The 23,656-nt window shown below is 29.2% G+C and overlaps 3 protein-coding genes across 6 annotated transcripts in view; 1 reads left to right on the top strand and 2 right to left on the bottom strand.

The window, feature by feature from the left end:
- Nucleotides 1-242: 242 nt before the first annotated feature.
- On the bottom strand, nt 243-10,288 carry LOC111041811 (kinesin-related protein 4-like). Of its 2 annotated transcripts, none has more exons than XM_022326242.1 (2): nt 10,270-10,288; nt 243-1,528 (listed from the first exon to the last, which is right to left on the bottom strand). In XM_022326242.1, exon 2 carries the CDS (start codon nt 1,506-1,508, stop codon nt 372-374), a length of 1,137 nt encoding a protein of 378 aa, XP_022181934.1. In that variant the 5' UTR covers nt 1,509-1,528; nt 10,270-10,288; the 3' UTR covers nt 243-371. The 2 variants fall into 2 exon arrangements, with proteins under 2 accessions (XP_022181934.1, XP_022181932.1); XM_022326240.1 differs by lacking the exon at nt 10,270-10,288 and adding an exon at nt 7,029-7,401.
- Nucleotides 10,289-10,977: 689 nt separating this feature from the next.
- LOC111041812 (7-methylguanosine phosphate-specific 5'-nucleotidase) lies at nt 10,978-16,259 on the top strand. Its single transcript, XM_022326243.1, has 7 exons — nt 10,978-11,950; nt 12,058-12,156; nt 12,222-12,291; nt 14,462-14,684; nt 15,496-15,754; nt 15,824-15,946; nt 16,038-16,259. Exons 1-7 carry the CDS (start codon nt 11,933-11,935, stop codon nt 16,176-16,178), a joined length of 933 nt encoding a protein of 310 aa, XP_022181935.1. The 5' UTR covers nt 10,978-11,932; the 3' UTR covers nt 16,179-16,259.
- A 384-nt stretch (nt 16,260-16,643) lies between these two features.
- The window catches only part of LOC111041814 (galactosylgalactosylxylosylprotein 3-beta-glucuronosyltransferase S-like), a 38,166-nt gene continuing 31,153 nt past the window's right edge, over nt 16,644-23,656 (bottom strand). For 2 of the 3 annotated variants that reach the window (XM_022326246.1, XM_022326247.1), the window contains exons 3-7: nt 19,881-20,175; nt 18,032-18,306; nt 17,731-17,937; nt 16,815-16,956; nt 16,690-16,736 (exon numbers count right to left, since the gene is read on the bottom strand). In XM_022326246.1, the coding sequence (XP_022181938.1) occupies nt 16,690-16,736; nt 16,815-16,956; nt 17,731-17,937; nt 18,032-18,306; nt 19,881-20,175 (966 nt within the window). Of the gene's footprint in view, nt 16,737-16,814; nt 16,957-17,730; nt 17,938-18,031; nt 18,307-19,880; nt 20,176-23,656 lie in introns of all 3 variants that reach the window. The other variant, XM_022326245.1, reaches the window with a different exon arrangement.

The following is a 23,656-nucleotide window of genomic DNA, read 5'->3' as shown; positions in this document are numbered from 1 at the left end:
TCAAACATCAATACTTTAATAAATAAAATTACATTTAGTTTCTTAACATTAAATAAAACCTTACAACAAATAGTATTAAATTAATGATATTTCTTATGTTGAAGAATAAGAATTAACAACATCACAATATTGTTACATATAATAATTATACATACATTCCTTTCAATTCTAATTTAAGGTACATTAACAAAATATTTACAAATTTTGTGGTGATACATTTATTGATATTCAAACATGGACATTATTTAATTTGTTGAAATCGTTGAATTCTTCATCTGGAATATTTGAGTTATTTTTTGAAAACATCATTAGGCATAATTATCTTCATCCTTATATATTACAACTTTTGATTTGGAAATGAAAAATTAACCTTATTCTCCATTTTTAATTTCATGGCTTTTTACATTCTTGTCTTCAATTTTGTTTTGTTCAATGGCATTATTTTCTAATGCTTTATTATCATTAACCATTTTATTTGAATCAATAACATTTTCTAATACGTCAGTTTCATCACTCTTATCTAATGTTTCACTTGATTTTTTATTTATTGTTACCTCGTTACTTAGACTCAAAAGGATTTCCATAGCAAAATTATCAGAGGAGGTACTAGCCTCATTACCAACTATTAATTCTCCAACCTCAGGTTCTAAATTGTCTGCTTCGTCATCACTTGAAGTTATAGTTATACAATCACCAATTATTTTAATAGTTGGTAATTCTTCTTCTTCATCTTCATCCATTTCATTTTCGTCATCAGTTTCATTACTGTTTTCGCTATCTTCATAATCGTCTAAATCTATTTGTAATAGCTCTTCTTCCTCGTCCTCATTACTTGCTTCTTCGCTTGAACCATCCTCAGAATCCAAATCAATCTCATCCTCGGAAGTGTCACTAAAGTCGAGGGTTACGTCCTTTCCCCTCATTTTGGCCTCAGTTATCATTTGATGGACAGTTACAATGTTTCTAGTTTTAGATTTAGGTCCGGGTTTCATGGTTTTTCTAGTATTTTCGACCTCGATATTGGTAGGTATCAGACTTCTTTTGCGTTTAAGAGGTCGTTTTGGTTTTTGTTCCAATGCATTTTCGCATTCTGTATCAGAATCTTGTATCACAATATAATCTATAATTACTGGACATTTACGAGTATCTTTCGGAACAGATTCATATCGCCTAGGTTGAGGCAAGTCAATGATGGATAAACTAGCTACTGGTTCAGATGAACAGCGCATCTCTTCAACGACCTCTGAATCGAGTTTATTCAGATTATTAAGGCATAGTCCATTTATAGGTACAGCCATAGGAACAGTTTTAGGTGTAGGACAGGTTAAGTCAATTTCATCCTCTGCATCACTTATAATAATAACTGACGTAGAATCACTTCCTTCCTGCTTTAGTTCTGATTCCTTTAGAAGAATATCAGGTACATCTTCATCGATTTTTCCTTGGTCCTCCTTTAAAACAGCAGGTACGTTTTCATCAATTTTTTCTTGATCCAATTCGGTCGACATATTTAAAATTTCAATGACTCCTAAAAAAAAAAAAATTATGTATTAATATAACTATATATTTTATATAAACATAATCTTATTTGAATTTACTGCTTAAAAGAGATTAATATTATTATCATTAACATTATAGTTAACGTAGTTGGATGTTTTTATATCAATGATTATATATAAGTATACATTTTACGTTTTATTGAATTTCTTATAATCGATGATATAATATAGTCTTTTAACACAAAATATCACACAATTGTAAGTAAATTTAACATCAAAAATACAATTTTTAAAAGGGTAAATATCATTATGTGAAGGGTGCAACTTTTAAATGTATAAGCAAAGCAATTATATCGAGCCTGGCACAATGACGTCACCCGACCGTTCTGAATACCCTAAATCGTTTTAAATAATTCTAACTACAATAACTTAATATTAAAAAGTAATTTGAAGAAAACATATTTTTCTTTTGTGCTCTTTTAATACTTGTCTGTACGTTAGACCTGGCAAATTAACTTCCTACTTTAATGTAAAATGTGAATAATTATATTACAATGTGATTCAAAAACTTGAATGATAAAATATTTTATACAAGTATACAGAAGACAAGCACACAAAAAAAACTAAAATAGGTATTGAATACACGTAAAATTATAACAAAAAGGTACTACAAATTACCTTTTAATCTATAATTGTGTAATAATTAGGGCCCGGATTTAAATGCCCTAAAGACTATAAAAAAATTAATTTTAAGAGCAAAAATGACAAAAAAATGATCCAAAAATACAAACTTGACGAAATAAGATATTTTAATGTAACACAACAACTGACTAATTAGTTGTTACTGGTATTAAGTAGTGAGTCCAGTTAATAAGCTGTAGTTAGATAAAGACGTTATCAAATTATCACAACCAAATTTCTTGGGCTAATATTTTGAATTACCATTTACCAATTAAGATACATTTATATTATGTATAAATATTCTCGAAAAATTAGTAAAATTACCTAAATTATAAAAAAAACACAAAAACATTTAAGCTGCTAATAATTCAAAAAAATTCAAAATCTCAATTTTCTGATTTATGAAAAAACGTTTGTTAGAAAACCAATTTCTGGAAAAAATAACTTATTTTGCATTCAAACCTGGGCACCCCAATTATCATACATTTTTTTTTTAAGTTGAACTGGTGGTAAACCAGCAGTTCATAAGAGAAGTCATTCAAGTTGCAGTCATTTCAGTGTGCATAATACAAATTATAAAAAAAAAATGATTACACAAAATTATTAAAATTTGTTATTTTAGGTAGTTAAAAATTCAAGTTATTAATTTAATTTTCTTAAAATATAAATGAAAGACAGAGAATTTATATGGGTAACATTATAATACTACAGTAATTAAAGTTTAAGCCTCCACTTAATATTAGTTAATCTTTTAAAATATCTTCCCTTATTTAGAACATATTTTGATAAATCTCTTTCGACATCAACAACTATAATAAACATTATACTACATTATAGATTTGGTGACATTATAAAATTATTTATTTGACGCATTGCTGAAAATGTTGTCACTAGATGCAGATCTTGTGGAAACAGAAAGTGATATATGTAGCATTTTATATAAATCTGGAAAAACAGATTTTTGAACTCTTAACCTAAATAAAGTATAAGTTTAGAATAATGTAAATCGAGCAGCATTTTATTCATAAGTATCAATCAAGAATTTCCAACCTCTATTTTCATTTTAGTCCTAGGCTTTTCACTGACTAAAAGTCTAATTAATAGAGAGTATTTTGATAAATATAGTGAATCCAAATTTAAAATATAGGTATTGAGTTCATTTTACATAATTATCAGCCATTACATTAGTACATACAAAAGCCAAACCTATTAATCTAATGTATTATGAATACTGTATACCTAACACTAAGTTAGTCACGTCTTGAAATCTTGAAATCCTCAGTCTCACATAAAATATTTAATATAGACCAAACATTTTTATATTTTTATATTTCATTCAAATAATATATTAATAATAATATCACATGGCCATAAATGCTGATACTTAAGACCTTATCATTAAAAAAAAAAGATTATTTTTGCCAGGCATAGACAAATTATAGTCAGGCCAAAATACAATCTTGATAAATTTTAGGTATGTATAAGAATATCTTGCAACACCTTAGATAACGCTCCGAAGCGGTGTATTTAGGACGCACAGTAGCTGCGCATGAATAAAAATATTTTATGAATCTGTAGCTTCCCATGCACTGTATTTCCGCACAGTAGAAAAAATAAACACACCGTTGTGACTCAATGAATCTACAGTGATCACTGGTCAGTTTTCCAACTAGTAGTTGCTTATATATTATTAATTTATAACAAATCTATTAGTTTTATTTAAATATACATACAAAACGATGAAACATTTCCAACAAAGAAGCGACATGGGAGAGAACAACAAATATTGCAGTTTCCATTAAAAATGTATTAGTTATGCAGACAGACTATTACATACGAATGAGTTCTGCCAATAATAAGTAGGATAGTTAGAGGTCAACAAAAAACTAATATGGATTTTATAAATAAAAAAATAGAATTATACAACAATCAAATCGATAAATATAATTTTGCAAAAAGTTTTGCTTCATTTAATAATATTTAGTTTTAATTCATATCATAATTTTATTACATTTAATTTTATACTGCTGACGATGATATTGTTGTAAATTGTCTTTAGGATTATTATTTTTATTAGATAATTAGTTTTTATAGTTATTATTACGATTTAAAATATTTGATATAAATATAAGTGATACATTTTTTTCCTAAATATAAAACATGTGAGAGGAGCTACAGTGTTAATAATAAACCTAGTATGCGGAGTTAGAGTGTTAAAAAAAATACTTGTATATGAAGTCAAGGTGATATATAATAAAATGGACACGATGCATTAGCAGTTAGGGTGCACCGTGTATTTATTATGTTACAAAAAAAATTTAAAACATAGTTTAAATTTGACTATATCCTTTAATATTATGATTATAAATTAACAATTAGAAACCGGTTTTTTTTTTAAACAATATTTAACTTGTTATTAAAATAATTATTTTATCACTAATCCAATATATTTTTAGTAATGTTATCATCGAGTGTACACAATTTCATTAGGAGAAATTGAGTTTTAATATCATTTTTATTTTTCCGACATTTTACTAGATATCCATGGGACGTTATCATGTAGACTATACATCTGAGATGATATCACCGTTCTATGTCTTCACTATTCAAATCACGATTATAAAGAACAGGCTAAACGTCAGTAGTGGGTTTGTATAGCACAACTGCGGTCAGAAATTGTGACAGTGGTATAGTTTGACTACTTATCACTAGGTAAGCACTGCTAGTTAAACATGCTCTAACAAAATGTCAGCATCAGGCACACACTACACGGTAAAGTATTTGTTCCTCGAGTTTATTAATTAATAAATATACTTTCTTGAATCTCGATCATGCTGTGTCATAAAATGTATGTCAAGATATAAGTCAAATACCAAAAAAATTTAGTTTTTCCTAAAAATCATGAACTCAACCATCAAGTATTTAACAAATATTTTATTAAATACTCAATGAACCTTCACACATTAATAAAAAATTTGTAAATTAAGCTACATTTCTTCTATGAAAAAATTATAAAGAACCTTTAATTAAATTAGTATGCATTTTTCAGAATTCTCAAACAAGAATCAAAGTATTATTATTTAAACATGAGCTGCGTAAAAACAAAACAAAAATCAACAATTTTAAATAGTTCTAACTACGTCAAAATATTTTTAAAATTCCACTACCTAGGTATCTCTAAAAAAAAATACATAAAAGTGAATTTTAAATTCATAAGATTAATACATTTTTTAATTAAAATAAAATAACTCAATTAGTTTGATGAAAAATAATTTAAATATCAAAATTTGTATACATTAGTAGGGCCCAAATTAAAAACGGAACCAAAATGCAGGTCTATGAATTGCCTACGAATATAACCCTAATATTAAAATAAAAGGTTAATTAATTTATAAATTAAAAAATTAGCTTCAACATTGCTTGTATAGAAAAATGTTTATATGTAACACGAAAGACTTGCAGCTATCGGGGGTTTGAAGAACTATACCACCACAACAAATTCTGACCACAAATATTAATTCCAATGGATAACCTGTTCTTTATAATCGTGCTTCAAACATAATATTAATAATGTTGTGCATGTGGAAAACTGGGAAAAATGTTCATATTCTTAACAAATCATTTGATAGTTTTGATCATTATGGCATTGCAATCGATACATTGTATAAAGTGAGAATAGTGAGAAATTTGTTTGAATAGTAATAGAAATAGAGAAAAAAGTTAGTGAGTAGAAAGGTTGCATCTTACTCGAAAAGAAGTTAACCGCTATTCTTTATAATTTACATAATCTACAGATTAGATCATTTGATTTCTTAAAAAATAATAATAAACTCTACTCTATTTCAAAAATGAATTTATAATATTATGCTCTGTACACAAATTAAGATATATATCTTTTGTATTTGTGGTTTTGAATGTAGGTTGTACCTACTATGCCAAGTAAAAATATTTAATAATACCAATAATGAACCAAGGTAAAAACAAAGTTGTGAGAATGGGAGAGTAGGTGCCTACAAACTAAAATACAAAATTAATAATTCAATACGTGGCAGGTTCCAAAACAAGGTAAAAAACATTTGTCAACAGAGTTACTAGTGACGTGATACTAGATACACGTGCCTGATAAAGAAAAGTAAAGCAAAGTGAGGCAAAGTATGGCGAGATTGTATTAGGCACAGAGAAGAGAAACAGCGGCTTAAACATCAACAACATAATGTAACCTGAATAATTGTAGTAAAATTCCATGAGTGGTAACTCGAATCCGAAAACTTTTAGGATGGATAATAATTATTACTAAGGCCAAAAAATTAAGCAAATGTTTTGGAAATGTCCATAAAGTCGCCTATAGAAGTCAATTTAACGGAATCAATCTGCATTACACCGATCGTGATAATGGAAGAGGCGGTACATAAAACTAAGGCTAGGCTTAGTGCTCAACCGACGGTCAGCGCGTACCGTCGGCGCCGACGGTACACGCTGACGGACAAGCTCGACTGACGGTCCTCGTCAGCACGACGTAGCTGTACGCAGGTATCAACTTTTCAGCGCTGCACTGTAGTTGTTCATATGCATCCTTTGATATATCTACGCTTGACTGCCGTCAGCGCTGACCGTCGGTCGAGCACTAATTCTAGCCTAAAAGACAAACATTCTTTTTCTTTACGTAGCAGGTGGCAGGTAGATACCAGAGCGCATTCGAACCGAGGGTAAAAACACTTGTTTTAACAAGATTCCCAGCAAGCGCACTCACGTAAAAGCAAAGCGAAGTAAAGTGAAGCAAAGATAGCGAGATTGTATTGGGCATAGAGAAGTGAAACGGTGGTTTAAACGTTAACAGCATGATGTTACCTGAATAATAGTAGACAAAATTTTACGAAGTCGAATCTGGAGACGTTTTCGATGGATAGTAATTATTACTAATGTGAAATGTGCACTGGCACGCACGATAGAAACTGAAAAATGTTGTTATAAAACGTGACAAAATGCATATGGCGACTGCTCTACAACAAACAGCGTCACACACGGTTCATGGAACAGCAAAATAAAATGTCAGCCAAACACTACCTAACGGGTCGACTCTGAGACAGCAAATGGCGGCGGCAGGAACAGTGTGTGAAACGAGAACTGCGCGTCCGGTGTCCACACCACAGTACCACACACTACACACGCTTTCGCACAGACGCGGCGATACTGTCAGCCTGACTACTACCTCCAATAGCGGTATCAACTATCAGTCCCCGATCGTGCATGTATCGTTTACCACCACTATGACAGACCCGCCGCAGCTAATACAGTATACGGCCTGGGGCAATACAGTGTATGTTCGGTGCGGTCTCGTTCACACACTGTTACCAAAACCGTGGTTAGAAAGATGCTTACGAGAAGACGTATGGAACGTTATCTATAATACAGCTGCATGTGCTTATCAGTTATCAGTTATCGCAGAATATTAATAATAGTAATAATAAATAATAATTACATACGCCGTAAATCGTAATTCTCTGAGATACGTATGAATGTATAATTACATAATTTACCCAATAACCAAATGTTTCATGTCACAAGAAAGTATCGTTTCGATGTCCATAAAATTTAAACCTGAGCTCCTAAAAAATAATATTGCGCCCATATTATTATGTTTAATATAATTGTAAAATACTGTAATAACAACTTACGAGTACGCTACACGTTGTCTCCGTCTTATACAAGCGCGTAACATAGCGAATAATACGCTCAGCAGATCACGTTTAGCTCTGTTATTTTAAAAATTAGAGTGTTCTACCACCTATAAAATTTGAAAGTGAGATTATTATCTAAAGCATTTCATAGGCTTTTTATTATATTTTAATTTCTAAGCGAGTTATGAGTGTTTTAAAATTGTAAATTGTTTGTACATCTTAAAATACTCATAGCTCTCTTAAAAATTAAAATATATTAAAAAAAATTATGAGATGCCCATAATAATAATATGATAAATTTACCCTAATTTTTAAGCAAACGGAGCTAAACGTGATCTGCTTAGCGTCAAATTTGCCATGTTAAGCACTTGTAAGACGGAGACAACAAATTCTCTTGTACCGTCCTCTTAAGAAGAAGTTTGTATTACATTTCAAGCTTTTTGACTAGGACAATTAATTTTGCACCGTCCCAGAATTCTAGCTACAGCACTGAGAAACATAATAATGATTATATTGTATACTATTATAGTGTGACGATAAAATAATACTATGTTACACTTATGACCTATAAGCAGTAAAACTATGCACAAAAACAATAATATGAGTACCTATACCAGCCATGCGATGGACGTAGTGCATTACAAATTATAATATTATTGATCATTATTAGAATCTGAAATTCTTGAATAATTTATTAATTTGGCAAGTCTAGTGTTTACCTATGAATTCCTCATTTTCGTGTACAGTATCAAATTCGTATTAGCCGTCTGAGTACGATAACCGATTACATTATTTCATTATAGCCGGGTAGACATGAATATATAGGTATAGTGCCTATACTATAATATATTACTAATTTTTATATTTATCTATTCAAATGCAGACATATTATTGACAATAATCATTATTACGTGAGAAATCTGTTCAATCTGTAGTAAATCGTAGTAAAGAACGTCGTAGGTAATAAATAAGATAAAATAGGTGAACGTATTTTTATTTCACTGTAATATTATCTGTTTTACAATCTATTGCTTATTTGCCTACTCTAGTTAGTAGTTGCTGTAGTTTGTTCATTTGTTTTTCTATCCAGTACTTTTCATTTATGCATGAAATTTTTCAAATTCGTGTCGAATAAAACTTTCTGATAAATATTTCATGTTTTTTTAGTACGAGTACATAGATATTTTGAAAAAAATACCAACATAAATATTTATAACATATTTTTAATTTTTATAAGCCTAAAATAAAGTTAACCAAAATGTAAAATAAACGTGTTTTTAATTCGTTTAAAAACTATAGTATACAATATTGCTTAATGTATATTATCATTTTTATTGTAAGTCATTATGTCAAAAACCTTTAAAAAAACATTAATGTTATCGTAATGCTCCTTCAAACTTATAAAATAACACAGAACAACCTTTTCCTTTCAGAAATGACTAATACAACTAATGATCGCTGGCTGCAAGTATTATGTGTATATTATTTCGACATTCGTATCAATTTTTTAACTGCAGTCTGCATTTGATTATTTACTGTATCGACAACCGTTTACATTTAATATTCATAATAATTATCCTTAATTATAGGCTATAGTTATACATCAAGGAACACACACACACAAATAATGTGTAAATGCTATATTGGAATACATTATGCGATATGTCTTTTGTTCTGTGCTAATACGGCCAGTAGTAATAAGATAATGCAAATGGGTAATAACTTCGTACAAGTACAATCGAAAGCATTCTCTCTTTGCAAAGTTTGTACTAGGTATAGAAATTAAAGACTATCCCACGATTCATGGCTTCTCGTAAATCGCTTATAAATAGGCAGGTAGACCACTGAACTAACATTGTACTTTTATATATTATAATATTACCATCATAATTAAACGACGTGACATCAGCCGTAGTAATTCGCTTTCGACTCATATTCTGTGTGTTCAGTATGTCGTGTGTACGACGATAGAATTTCAAACTAATCTATACATTTATGGCTTAAAATATCAGCAAATTATCAATAATTAATAGACTACCTGCACTGGCTGCACTTATAGATTATATTAATATATAATATGGGTAATGACTAATGAGGATAGGTTATTAAAACATATTAAAATGAAAAAATGAAATAAACGTAGTATATTAAACTACAGCGGTGAAGCTATTATCTTAGAGGTGCAGCCACGGCGTCCAAAAATTGTTATGTAAAAGGACACAAGTCAAATGTTGACACTTTTTGCACTTTAATTTTGGGTGAAATGATGTAAGTACGCCCGATTGAAGTATCGAAAGGTATCATTGTCGTTGTTTACGGGGATTTGTTCTCATGGTATTTTAAAATGCAAAAAGGCACAAGTCAAAAATATTTTCTGCAAGAGAGCATATGTCAGTTTTAAAAATACTTACAAATTATTAACATTGAACGGTACCTCTAAATTGGACGGTTCTTATGAAAAAGGACACAACTATAAAAGTCGAATATTGACATTTATTTGTACTTCAATTTTATGTGAAATTATGAACGCCCGATCGAAATGTCGAATGGTATCATTGTCGTTGTTTACGAAGATTTGTTATCATAGAATTTTAAAATGCAAAAAGGCGGAAGTCAAAAATATTTCATCGTCTGCTCGGTGATCTCAGTTTAAATTTGTTTAACAAATGTATTTCGAGCCACATAAAAATATAATATCGTTTTTCTTTACACAAATATCGACTGAATATTTTAATGTCTGTAGGAAAATAGAATCTAATCCATTTTTATTTTAGAGGAAAATGGACAACTGCTGCGGGAATGGGCTCATATTCTAGGTTAGTTGGATATATTTCACATATACATTATACACGTATCCAAATAAGTCCTTTTTTTTTTAGGAAAACAATTTTCCGGGGACCGATTATTGTCCGTCTTGTTGTTATCGAACAATATGCACATTTTGAATGTTGATAACGCGGCTGACTAGAATTATTTATATTAAAATGTAAAAAGCACAATATGATTGTTAGTGCTCAAATTTCACATACTATACGTATCGTCGGGTGCGCAGTGACTGGTGAATTCAGAAAATTCTGATTTTGACACGATGACAGCAATTAATAAAATAACAATTAATTTCCTTATCACTTCGATAGCGCCGTGGCGGCGTGGCCCCGTATCCAAATACCTACATACAATAATTATGAATTACTCGGAAAACAATGCCAAACGGCTAAAATCCTTAGGGAGCGGCTCTTGTAATTCGATAGTCACCTCACATGGAATACATCATAAATATATCATTATCCCATGTCGCTCGTGTATAGCCCGTTGAGATTTTGCGACGATAAGACCCGTCACCCCGAGTCGCTGCGCCGCTCGTTATGACTGTAAGTCTACAACTGTACATCTTATTTTGTATTTTGTACAGCGGCAGCGATCGTTTACAGTTGACATCATGTTAAAACCTATTATATAATAATTAGTAATCGGTACCTATATTGTTGTTGTAAAAGTAGCCACGACGCGCAACGCCACAATCTCGTCGCCTTATCTGCCGCGTCATCGTGACGGACGACGCACCGGTGTACCGTTGACCGGTGCTAATCTTAATAGGTAGCTATAATTCCATAATCTATGGTGATATTTGCACGAACATAATATTCTTTTCCTGCTACGTGACGACCGTGTCACGCGATTAGCTCCGTAATTGTATTACAACGTAGGTACTTGCAATAACATTTTTATCGGTCAGTTTTAATAGTTTTATTAGTCCGATATCGACGTCGTCGCGTAGAGGCCGAAAGTCGTCCCGCCTGACATCCGATCGCGACCGCCGCCGTCGACAGGCAATCGTCGAGAACCTCCACGACTTGTCGTCACCCCCGCGGTTTCACACGGTTCAGTACTGACGACGTTTGTTTCCTTTCGTGTGACGGACATTGTGCACTTGTTGCTCGACACCGTTCTCACAACACGTCAATAATAATTGTTAGTTTTTGTTGTCGTTATACCTAATTGATCGACGTGGAAATAAGCGCTATCAAGCCATTTCACTCACTTCACACGTTCGATTTACGTCCTCGTTCAGCCATGAAGTTCATCGATGAGGTACGTTTTGTGTAATTTTCATACAGCCTTATGGACCGAGTTTTAGATTGATAACCAACTTATGATCAATATAATGTAATACCTATTTGTAAATTGTATTTCTGTAGATCAAACAAAAGTTTGCTTCCACAATTCATATCCGATGTGAAAATGATGTCAACGCAAAGATTGAACAACTAGTGTCGGGCGGCCCAGATAAATTACAAGTAACGTTGTCTTGTGTAGTATTATATACCAGTAATACTTAATGTTTATCTTAATGTATTTTTAGATAATATCAGATTTTGATCGAACCATAACTACTTCAGAGTATAACAATAAACAAACCATGAGTAGTTTTAGTAAGTTGAAAATTAATAACAAATATATTACTTAATACTCCTTCATAATTAATGTTATAAGTATTTGGTTTAAGTTTTAGTATGTCTATTTATATTATTGGAAACTGATTTTTTTTACAAAATACATATTAAACTATAAATTAAAAATTGTTTATAGGTATTGGCATGTGTAAGATATGATAGAATTATTGTATTACCTTCTTAAAACTATAAAGTTCATTAAATATGTTAATAATTTAAGTTTTGTTTTATTTTTCTACAAATTCTAATTTCATTAATCAATCTTAAATAAAATAAAATAAGTTGTAATAATGCTCGTTAAACTTGATACATTGAAACATTTAGATAATTATCAAATGTAAGTAATGTAATACACATAATATATACCAAGAAATAATTAGTCATTCAGTTCATATCAACTAAAAGTTTTTTTTCAAATTAAATATTTTAAACTTATTTAATAAACAATTTAAAGAATGCTCATTTTTATTATTTCTGAGAAAAACAGAGCAAAATAAATGACGAATTTCAGAAATTTTGAAAACCTAAAATATAGCTTATAGAGTACGCTACAACCGCATGACATGTTGTTTCTGCCTTAAAAATGTAAGACATGGCAAAAACTGTTTGGGAAAGAACTTATATGGCTAACCTAACTATGAAATCAAATTTTCATCATAAATAGAGGAGAATTTAAACTGTGTCTTAGCGTTTTCATTTTTTTGATAGGACCAATATATCAAAAGTTATTTAAGTTTGGAAAACGTAAAAATATCAGATTTGTAAAAGTATTAACTTTTTTCTTATTAATGATATCAAACAAATAAAAACTCTACAACACAGAAAATATTATCTTCTATATTGTGTAAACTTTTGATGTCTACTAGGACTACAGACTAAGTGGTTCAATCCTGTGTAAAACCGTTTTTGCTATGTTCTACATTTGCAAGACATAGACAACACATGGGTGCAGTGCCCTCATAAGTATGGCTTAAAATATAAAACCATGTATGCAATGAGTAAAAGTAATTTGTATTATTATTATTTTTATTTTTATTTTTATATTTTAGAAAACATTAATACAAAATAAGTTATTGAATAAAATGTAAATAATTAACAAAATATATTTATAATTTTGTTAATTATTATTTTTTCCGCAACTATGGCCGTTAGTATTTTGTACGGCTTACTTTATTGAGGAACACATGTATGTTGTACAAGGATTTGTCACTAAAATCTCGTATGGTCACCCATCCGAGAGTTAATGATGCTGAACAACGCATGACCTCAGCCTACCACTGTGCCACACCAGGTCTCCATATATATGACAATTGTATAAAATTTAATAAATTAAGTTTCATTTTAATGTTATGTTTGTTCGCATATTATCAGTGCTATTAGCATTCTTTGCTATCCAAAATATATCAACTAAACTTTGTCCAGTTATATTACACTCTAAACTATTTTAAAATTATAATTTTATTTTATGGAAAATAAAATAATAAACTAGGAAGTAAAATATTGTGATATATTCAACTTTTTTAAATAACAAGAAATATAAACATAATCATTAATAATTTGTTGTTATAAAATAATGAGTTGATGGAGAAAAAAACAATATTTTACTACAATTACTGTTTGACATGTTATTTGAACGCATATATTTTAATCTTAAATTATATTGTAATTTATAAATTAGTTGATAGTTCAAAGGTTTAATAAATAAAATGTATAGAAGGGGTCTCCTGTTTCGGCACGGTGGTTGACCAGTCACTAACTTGTTCTAAAGGGCAATCATTGACCGGTGTTTATAGCTCTCGGATGGGTGACCACCAGAGTTTTTAGTAACGAATCCTTGCCCCATATACACGTGTTCCAAACCAATCATACTCCCCCCTGGCCCCCTCCACAGTAAATACCAACTAATAACCATGTAGTTGATGCTTTAAAAATAAAAATAAAATGTATAAAAGATGAAGCACTGAATCAAATATTACCTGTTTTTGTTCACAATCACTAATAGATAATTTTCAGATATTCTTAAATTCAATGTAATAAATTATTGCTTATTGTAAAAACATGATTATACCAATATTAATTATAAATAGCCATTAATTAGTCTAATAAAGATTTTATAATAAATAAATAATTACAATTTTGTCTTGTAAAGGTGTATTTGAAGCATGTGACAGTCTGTCAGAAGATTATAAAGAAAAAGCACGAACACTATTACAAAAATATCGACCAATCGAAGATAACACACAAATGACAGTTGCACAAAAGTTACCGTTTATTGAAGAATGGTGGCATCAAAGTGAACTTTTGTTGAAAGGCCTGTGTTTCCAGTACGAAGATATTAATAAATCTATCGAGAAAGCTAACCTTCATCTTAGGTATTTCTTAATCATTTTCTACAATGTAAATGTTTTATGATATTCAAAAGAATTTTTAAATGTTTTCTTTTTTGGCGTTTTCTATGATGGTCTTAAAGTTATATTTTACATAATAAGATATGTTAAATGTTTTTACATGTCTAAGTTGCACGTAGCACAGAGTTTACTACACAAGTTATTTAGTACCACTAATTTCATCAATAATCTATGTATTAATAAAAAGCAATTTTGTGTGTGTATAAGTAATCTACAACCAAGTTTATCTCTCACATGGTTCTGAAATTTGGTGCATAATGTAGAAAACACTTATTCTCAAGAATATGCATCTTGAACACAATTTTTTTAATTTTTAATTTTAAAAACTGACTAGCTCAGGGATTCATTGATTATTTTCACTTTTTTAAATTATTTATGGTTTCTTAAAGAACATGAATCCAGAGTATAGTCATAATATTTAACAAATCGTTTAATTTGTGTTTAATATTAATCAAATATTGTTTTCTTCTGTGAATAGTATTATCTATGCATATCTATGAATTTGTTTATTCTGACTATCATTAATAGAAATGTTTACATACCATAAATAGTGAGTCTAAGGTTAATACTAAACATATTGACTTTAATCTAATGTATAGATTAAAAATAATAGTATTTGTTTCTAAACAGTATTTTTTTTTATTGTTTTTGCTTCATTGTATAAAGTGCAAGTATTAAAATTTATAATAGTAAATATCATTAGCAATTATAAAATATAAAATATTGCATATGTTATATTCTTTTTTGATTTGAAATATTTGTGTATATTTTTTAGAGACGGAAGTACTGAAGCGTTTAACAAATTATCCAGAAATAAAATACCTATTATAGTTTTATCTGCTGGCATTGGTGATGTTGTTGAACTCATACTAATACATGAAAATTTATTTACTGATAATGTATCGGTAGTGTCAAATTTTTTAAAAATGTCTACAGACAAAAATGGTTTATCCAAAATTGAAGGATTCAGAGGAAATAAACTCATACACGTATTTAACAAAAATGAACATGCATACATTGATGCACATCAAAATGTAAAAGCAACAATAAATAATATTTACTTGTAAAATATGAAATCTAAACATTTTTTTTTCACTTTTCAGGATACGCATTTAAGTGGAAGATCCAATGTTATCCTTTTAGGTGATTCATTAGGAGATGCAAATATGGATGGTGGTATCCCTTACGATACTGTACTACGTATAGGATTTTTAAACGCTGATTTGGTAATAACATATATTTTTTTTTGCATCATACATAATTTGAATAAATATTATTTTTCTATATAATATGAATATATTACATTAATAATTGCAGATGGAACACGAGGATGGATATTTGCAACAATATAAACTTGCTTTTGACATAGTTTTGGTTCAAGATCAAACTATGGGATTGCTAAATTATTTGTTAGATGAAATAATCGGAGTAAAATCAATGCTGTCAAATAAAAGATAATATAAAGAAACAACAAAGTGGCTATTACTAATTATAGTATACTATTTTTATATAGTAATAAAAATCAAATTAAATATTATATATATTATTTACATTTTACATTTTACATAGTTATGAAATACTGAATCTAATCTGTTATAACATTCATCTTAGAAAATAAACTAAAATAATTCTTATTAAATAAATTCATTATTTAAATTTAAAATAGTGAAGCTATCAATTGGTGATAAAACAAAATTATTGTCCACCAAAAGTATTTCGTATTGAAACTTAAAATTGATTTTATATAGCATCAAAATTACTCACACATAAAAAAAACATGAACAATATTATAATATAATGACTTCAACAACAACATAATATACAAGTGAAAACAATAATATTATAAGTAACAACACAAAATTAAAAGAAATTAAATAGAATCTTATAATAATCTATACTAAAAATTATACTACTCTTTATCTAATAAAACATTTTACATAAATATTTTAAAAAATGAGGTTATATGAGGTTATACCCTAAAAATATTACCATTTTTTGTCATATAACTGCGAACACCTAAAATAAATTAAACTATAAATTACTCATGGACTCGTATTCTTAAAAACTAAAAATTATATATAACTTTTGGCCCACCTGTGGTTTCGCTCACTCCGGCTATACCTAACATTGTCACTTGATCGAGTAGAGTAGCAAGTGAACCAGGCAATGTTGCTTTTGATTTGACCATGACTATTGGCTTAGGTTTCTTTGCCGTTTGAGTGTGCCAAACCAAAATCTGTGACAATCATGTCATGTGTGTGTTATACAAATTATTCCATATAAGATAACACAAATATTGTAAGATTTAAACAAAACTTAAACAATTTAAATAACCAAACTAATGCTGACTGTCAAACTCAACTAATTTATTTACGATATCTAAAATACTCAATATTTTTACTCATTTATAGTATATAATAATAATTCTGTATTTATTCAACTCACGTAGATTGCTTATTAAATAAGTAAACTTATATTTACTTAATTACTTTCCAAAAAAACAATATAATATAGGTAGGCAGGGAGCATAGAAAAATATTTTATAATTTTTACTTTGGTTTGAATACAAATAATACAAATAGAAAACATGATTGTATGTTGAAATAAAATTAAAATAAATTTAAGTATTTAAAGCAAACAAAAAGTAAATAATTGCCATTCAAATAATTTAAATATATTTTGCATAAAATATATTTAATGTAATTGTTTTTTTAATGTTAGCTTACTTTTTTTGATGTAAGCTAATCATTTTAAATGGTTAATTAGATTTTATTTATTTATTTATTTATTTATTTATTTATTTATTATAATAATAAACGGGACAGACCCTTGATATTTTAATACAATATTAATAATTAATAATTTTTTAATACACATACCTAGCCTTTTTTTTATAATCAAAATCAAAATAAACCTAACCTCTGTAAGCTAATATCTCAAGTTCCATGTTGATTAGATATAAAATACCCACCTATAGATATCTTATGTGTAATTTATCATTTATACATACCCTGGTACAATTTTCTGCTTTTGGTTCAATTTCATCTAACCGAATAGCTAGTGCAGACAGGAAGCGGTCTTCTTCAAAACCCGCCTTATATGGCATAGTAGCATAAGGATATTTGAATAAAAGTTGAACATTAATAGCAAATCCAGCCATGTCCACAGGAAATTTTCTTTTTGCAGGCCAGCTATCAAAAAAGCCAACTACTTTTCCCTTAACATCATAAAGGTTTGATAAGTAATTAAGTCACATATTTGTAAAATTGTTTAGTCTGGCTAATGTGGTTAAGAAATTATAATTAACTAACTTTATCAATAATTGGTGAACTAACACCATACTCTCCTACTAAGCCGACTGGGAACATGGATATTTTCTTTGTGGTACGTATTTCCTTGAAAAGGTCCAGATGGAACGTATTGTCATCGTCACCAAAATAAATGACAGCCTTTGAGTCATTAATGTTGTGGTTCAGTCTTATCCAGTTGAGAGCAGCTCTACGGTTGGAAACACCACGGGGCATGGCGTCAGGGTTGCGTTTATATATTGATGGCATAGGGCTGGCAATATACGTGTAAGGAATGCCTGATGAAAAAAAAAATTATTAATGATAATAAGTCCACATTTAACAATATACAATAATAATATTAAGTAATAACATATTATTACATATTAAATAAATTTTGATTTTGAATGGTACTCGAGTACTTAACTAGGTAGGTACAAAGTACCTTATAACCTCACCAGGATATTTCTTTTGCACTTATAATAATTAGTAATTGTATGCATTTCCAAGCTTCAAAAGTGCAGTTCAAAAAAATGACAAAATGTCCAATACTGGAATGCATGTTTCAAATAGTTATTTTGGTGGTTGATAATGAAATATTGTTATGTTGGTTAATTATTATATTTTTTAAATAATACGAATAACTGTGGTTTGTAAAATGATAATTGTGAACATAAATTTTTATATTTTCTTGGCCGCCATCTAAATTTGACTACTGGGCTTGGAGCCTGTCCAATCCTATTCTGATTGGTTGAAAAAACAATTCCAAGTGCAACGATAAAAGTAACAGTATTCTAGCCAATAGCTATAGAGGTAGTATACAATAGTCACAAAAGTCCAGTATCATTCTTATATTACCGTTGCAAATCAATATATTAAAATGAGTTGTAATTAGTATGAAAATTCCAATTTAATGGAATAAGATTCAAATTTTTTTATTTCAAAATTTAAATAAAAAATGTATGCTTTTAAGTTTTTTTAATTTTTCAAGATTGCTATGTTCTTTATAATATTTTTTAAAAAGTAATAAGAATAAAAATTTTAATTCAGTGAAAATTGACCAAGAGCTAACTAAGTTGTTCGTAAGGCTTCGTAAGAATAATTGTTTTGTTTGCAAAACACGAATTAAATGGTTTAATCAATCTCGCGAGTCTTTTTATATCAATTCAATTCGTACTTATTTTGTTTTACATTTAAAAATAATTTTTACGTTCTCTATAGGTACGTTATTAAATCGACATGGTGAAATGTTATTCCCGAAATAATGAAAGTTGCAGACGAGCTTCTAAGGTGTGGACTGTGGCCTATGGAATTGAACATTAAATATCTGGATCGTCAAAAACCATCGTACAGTGTATAATATCAACAGATTAATGTCTTGCTTTTTTGGAAATAGGTGAAATATCGTTAGTCTTTAATTATAATGTTGCAATTTATATATTTTTGCAAAGCTCCATTGATGATTAGATATTTACAGATTGTCCGAATTCCAATTGAGGTTGATTAAATTATGCGATTCGTGTTTGCTTACATAATAGCTAACAGACTAGGTAATAGGCATTCTAACGAATTAAAAATTTAATTATCTTTAACCTTGTCGATTTTTACTCTATTTTAATATTTTTTTTATTTAAACTGTTTCAAAATAATACGACCAAGAAAATGGCTATCTTGAAAATGTTAAAACTTAACTGCTTAAGAATGTTATGCCATTCGATGGTACCTACTCATAACTGTAAAAAAAATTTCATTTAAATATATTTTTTTGCCAAGGTGATACTAATCATAGATGTGGTACAGGACTTTTGGGACTTATGTATTGTAGTCTATTGCAAGTAACTAAAAACATATTATTATTATTCATTAGTCTCACTGAAATCTGGCAGTAGGTTCATTATTTGTAGACTGCAGTCGGGTCGATCGTCAGCTACAATCCAATATAGTCGGGAGACATGCATTAGTGTCTGACCCAATCTGGTGAGCTCTGCAATTTGCTCTCGCCTTGGATACGTAGGCGTAATGAAATATATGAGAGTAGTATCGTTCCCTCTGTCGCCGTTACGGGAAGTTTCGCTCTCCCCATTGTTACTGTATTTATTTCCAGGATTTTTATCGATGGTACTGCTTGTGCTGTCGACTGTTTGTCGACGATAGCGGCTAAATTTGTCCTGCAAAAAAAAAAACAAATAAATAATTATTACACAAATTGTCCTTACAATATTGCAATGCCCAATCTTATATTATGTTTAGATTCTGAACTAAACCTATGCCTCCACCACTCAGAATCTTATTTTTCGATGATTTGATAACATTTAATTCAAATTTAACAGATCCCAATGGACACCTACGCTATACGCCTATAAGCAGATTCGACGGTTATTTTTTTATTTTAATATAAAATAGAAACACACGAAAGCCGTCTGCCCAGTAGGTACTCTAATTTTATTATCACCTATATTTTATTAATTAGTACCTATTTGGTGAGATTAAATTTGGGATTTTGTTTTTAAACAGGTATACTGTATAGTGTATACCTACCCACAACACCAACAAGTGGTCCACAGCCCACCAATCGTAATTATACTGATTATGATTTAACTGCGGTTATACTTTCTAAATTTGTACACCTACCATATATCTATTTTGTGACTACATTTTGATGTAGATGTAGAACAGGAAGGTTGAACCGTGAACAGATAGTATAAATTTGGAAAGACCGATTGAAAGACCGATATAGTTTTATGAAAACATAATTAAAAACATCGATCATATAAATATTTAGTTGAAAAAGTAGTGAATCAGTTACTGAGGGGGGGTCCTAATTGAACCTCCTCTACATAACAAACTATTAGCAACCTCTCCCAAAGGTGAAATCCTGACCGAATTGTATAGGTAATATGAAAACACTTAATTTTAAATCATATAGAGCATGGATGGCGAACTTTTTCGTAACAGCGTGTCAAATAAAAATTTTGATAGGATTTTGTTTTTCCTGCATGTCAACTAGTTTGATAACCCTTCAATTTTTTTTTCAAAAACTTTAATATTATCAAACTTACATATTCGTGGGTGTCACTAAAATAGTGTGAGCGTGTCACTCTGTGACACGCGTGTCATAGGTTCGCCATCTCCGATATAGAGTCAGCTACTTAGCAGTGTAAGTGTATAACGAATAACGATATATTAAAATAATGTTTTTTTTTGTTTTTTTTAAATGTAAAATTACCATAATATTATATACCAAAACTAGCTTCAAGTTTGGTCCGACTAAGAACAAAAAACCTCGAAATGAGTGAATAAAGTCTAAAAATTAATTAGATTTTTTTTTTAATTAACATGTTTTTTTAACGTCCACATTATTGTGTAATAAGTACACTATTAATGACATTTTTCTGTATTAGACTATTACTAGTGAACTACGATGCCAACTCCCACTGTTGTTTGCGACCCTTGACGGTTATTACGACCTATATTTTTGTCACGACTTACACAACGAGCAGGTAGTTATGATAAAATGTAATAATTATTAAAATATTTAATATTTTTTGTAATTATTATTTTTTTCTCTATTTATGATTAAAACATAATATATTATGTAGACTTGTAAGACTTGTAAGACTTGTAATATAATTAATATTTTTTCATCATAACGCGGAATTTAATAAATATGTTTATAAAAATATACATTTTTTATTGAGAACATACATTAAACAGGGTTCTTAGGTTATAACTTATAGACTATATGTTATTTTTATATTATATTCTTATTCTATATTTTAACTTTAATAAAAATATACAACAAAAAGTTGCAATGGTATTATCGTATTTAATCGGGATAATCTAATAGATTGTTTAACGAGTAGCATTGTATCAAATTGTCATCAAATAGACAGGAAAATATTTTATTTATATGCAAATAAAAGAAAAAATACTATCTCATTGGGTTTTTGGGGGAAAAGGCTAGAATACCAATAAAATTAGTTTTCCATATTCTTACTAAAATAAATAATATTCATAACTACATGGTACATGGCAATTAAAGAAAAGGGCAAAAAGACAAATTGGTAATAAAAAAAAAAAAAATGAATAAAATATCTTTTGATGACATTTTTGACATTTCTCATGCTGATGCTTTAATTCTTATGACAATTCTGAAAGACAACGAATTTTTAATAGCTCAGAGGGAGAAAGACACTAGTCATACAGGGTGGTATGGTTTCAGCCAATGAAATACTTAGTATAATAAAAAATTATGAATAGCTTAAAAATGAAAAGATGAAAAGGAAGAAACAAGAAAAAAAGAAATCGACTAGTTAAATAATTCAAAATACGTTGAATAATCAAATTTAAGTGAATTTGAAATAAGTTCTGAATCAGATGAAGAACATGAAAAAATGTACAAATACATGAAAGGTATATAGGTACATGAATATATTGCAGTTGAATTTTTAGTGGCATCCTTCTATAATCTATATAAATATATAATAAGCATTTGTGTATGTGGTTTGTCTGTAGTAATATGTAAGAAAAAATTAAATATCAACTGAATGATTGTCTTTGAACGTCAGGTACAGGTATCTACTATATTATATTATATCTAAATACTTATAGGAGACCGCCCCTATTCACTCATCAACGCCGAGACCAAATCGTTGGGTCTAGAGACTTGAAATGTTGTACAGAGGTTCCTTATGCAATATGGGGGTGCACTAAGATAGGATTTTTCAAAATTCGACCTCTAATGGGGTAAAAGGGTTTTTTATATGGTTACATAATACACGGACAACGCCGTGACAAGACAGCTAGTAATATATATTAGACAATACAAAATTAAAATAATAAATCTAAAAATAAAGCATTGTTAATTATTATTAATGATAAACAATGATAAGGTATTATGGATATTAGACAGGTAGGTAATATAATAATATAAACTATAAAGTATAATTAATAATTATTGCAACTGTTAGTGCCCGAAAAAAATAATATAGTATTCTATACTACTTAGGTTATAAATAATCTAATATACTGGTTAAACTGTCACAGTATCTATGTATACATTATGTAAAGTACATTGTACCTACTTAGGTAAGTATCTATATAAGCACTGAAGTATGTACACCAAATAACTGACAACTGTATGTATAGTATAAACCAGTGGTTTTCAAACTGGGTGCCTCGATTTTTCCATAAATTATCGATTGCATTGAATTGTTCAACTAAAAAAATGAAAATTGTTTGAAGTTTACGGTGTGCCGTGTATTATAAAAGTTTGGAAACCACTGGTATAAACTGCAGGTATAAAGTATATTATACAGTATTATACATGTGCCAAAATCACTATAAAGTAAAAAAATAAATATCTAAGTAGCTACAAAACTTTTTCATTCATTTAAGAAGGTCAATGAAATATCTATTTGAATATGGTATTTTTTACTATAAAGAAAACATTAAATAAATAATATGCAGTTTTTTAATTGTTTATAATATGGACGTATGGGTAGAAACACTAGAAACTTTAGTTGCTGGGCATTCCTTGAGAGATTTATGATTTGGCAGTTGGCATGTAACATTTTAAGTAATTTTGAGTGTCCTTAGGGGGACTATAATAATGATGACCTGACATCTACCTAGGTAAAATGTCAAGTA

This window comes from Myzus persicae, unplaced genomic scaffold, assembly GCF_001856785.1.
Source record: "Myzus persicae strain clone G006 unplaced genomic scaffold, MPER_G0061.0, whole genome shotgun sequence".
In the NCBI taxonomy this organism is placed as follows: domain Eukaryota; kingdom Metazoa; phylum Arthropoda; class Insecta; order Hemiptera; family Aphididae; genus Myzus; species Myzus persicae.
The sequence above is the reverse complement of the archived record's forward strand: the minus strand, read 5'-3'. Positions and strand labels throughout refer to the sequence as shown.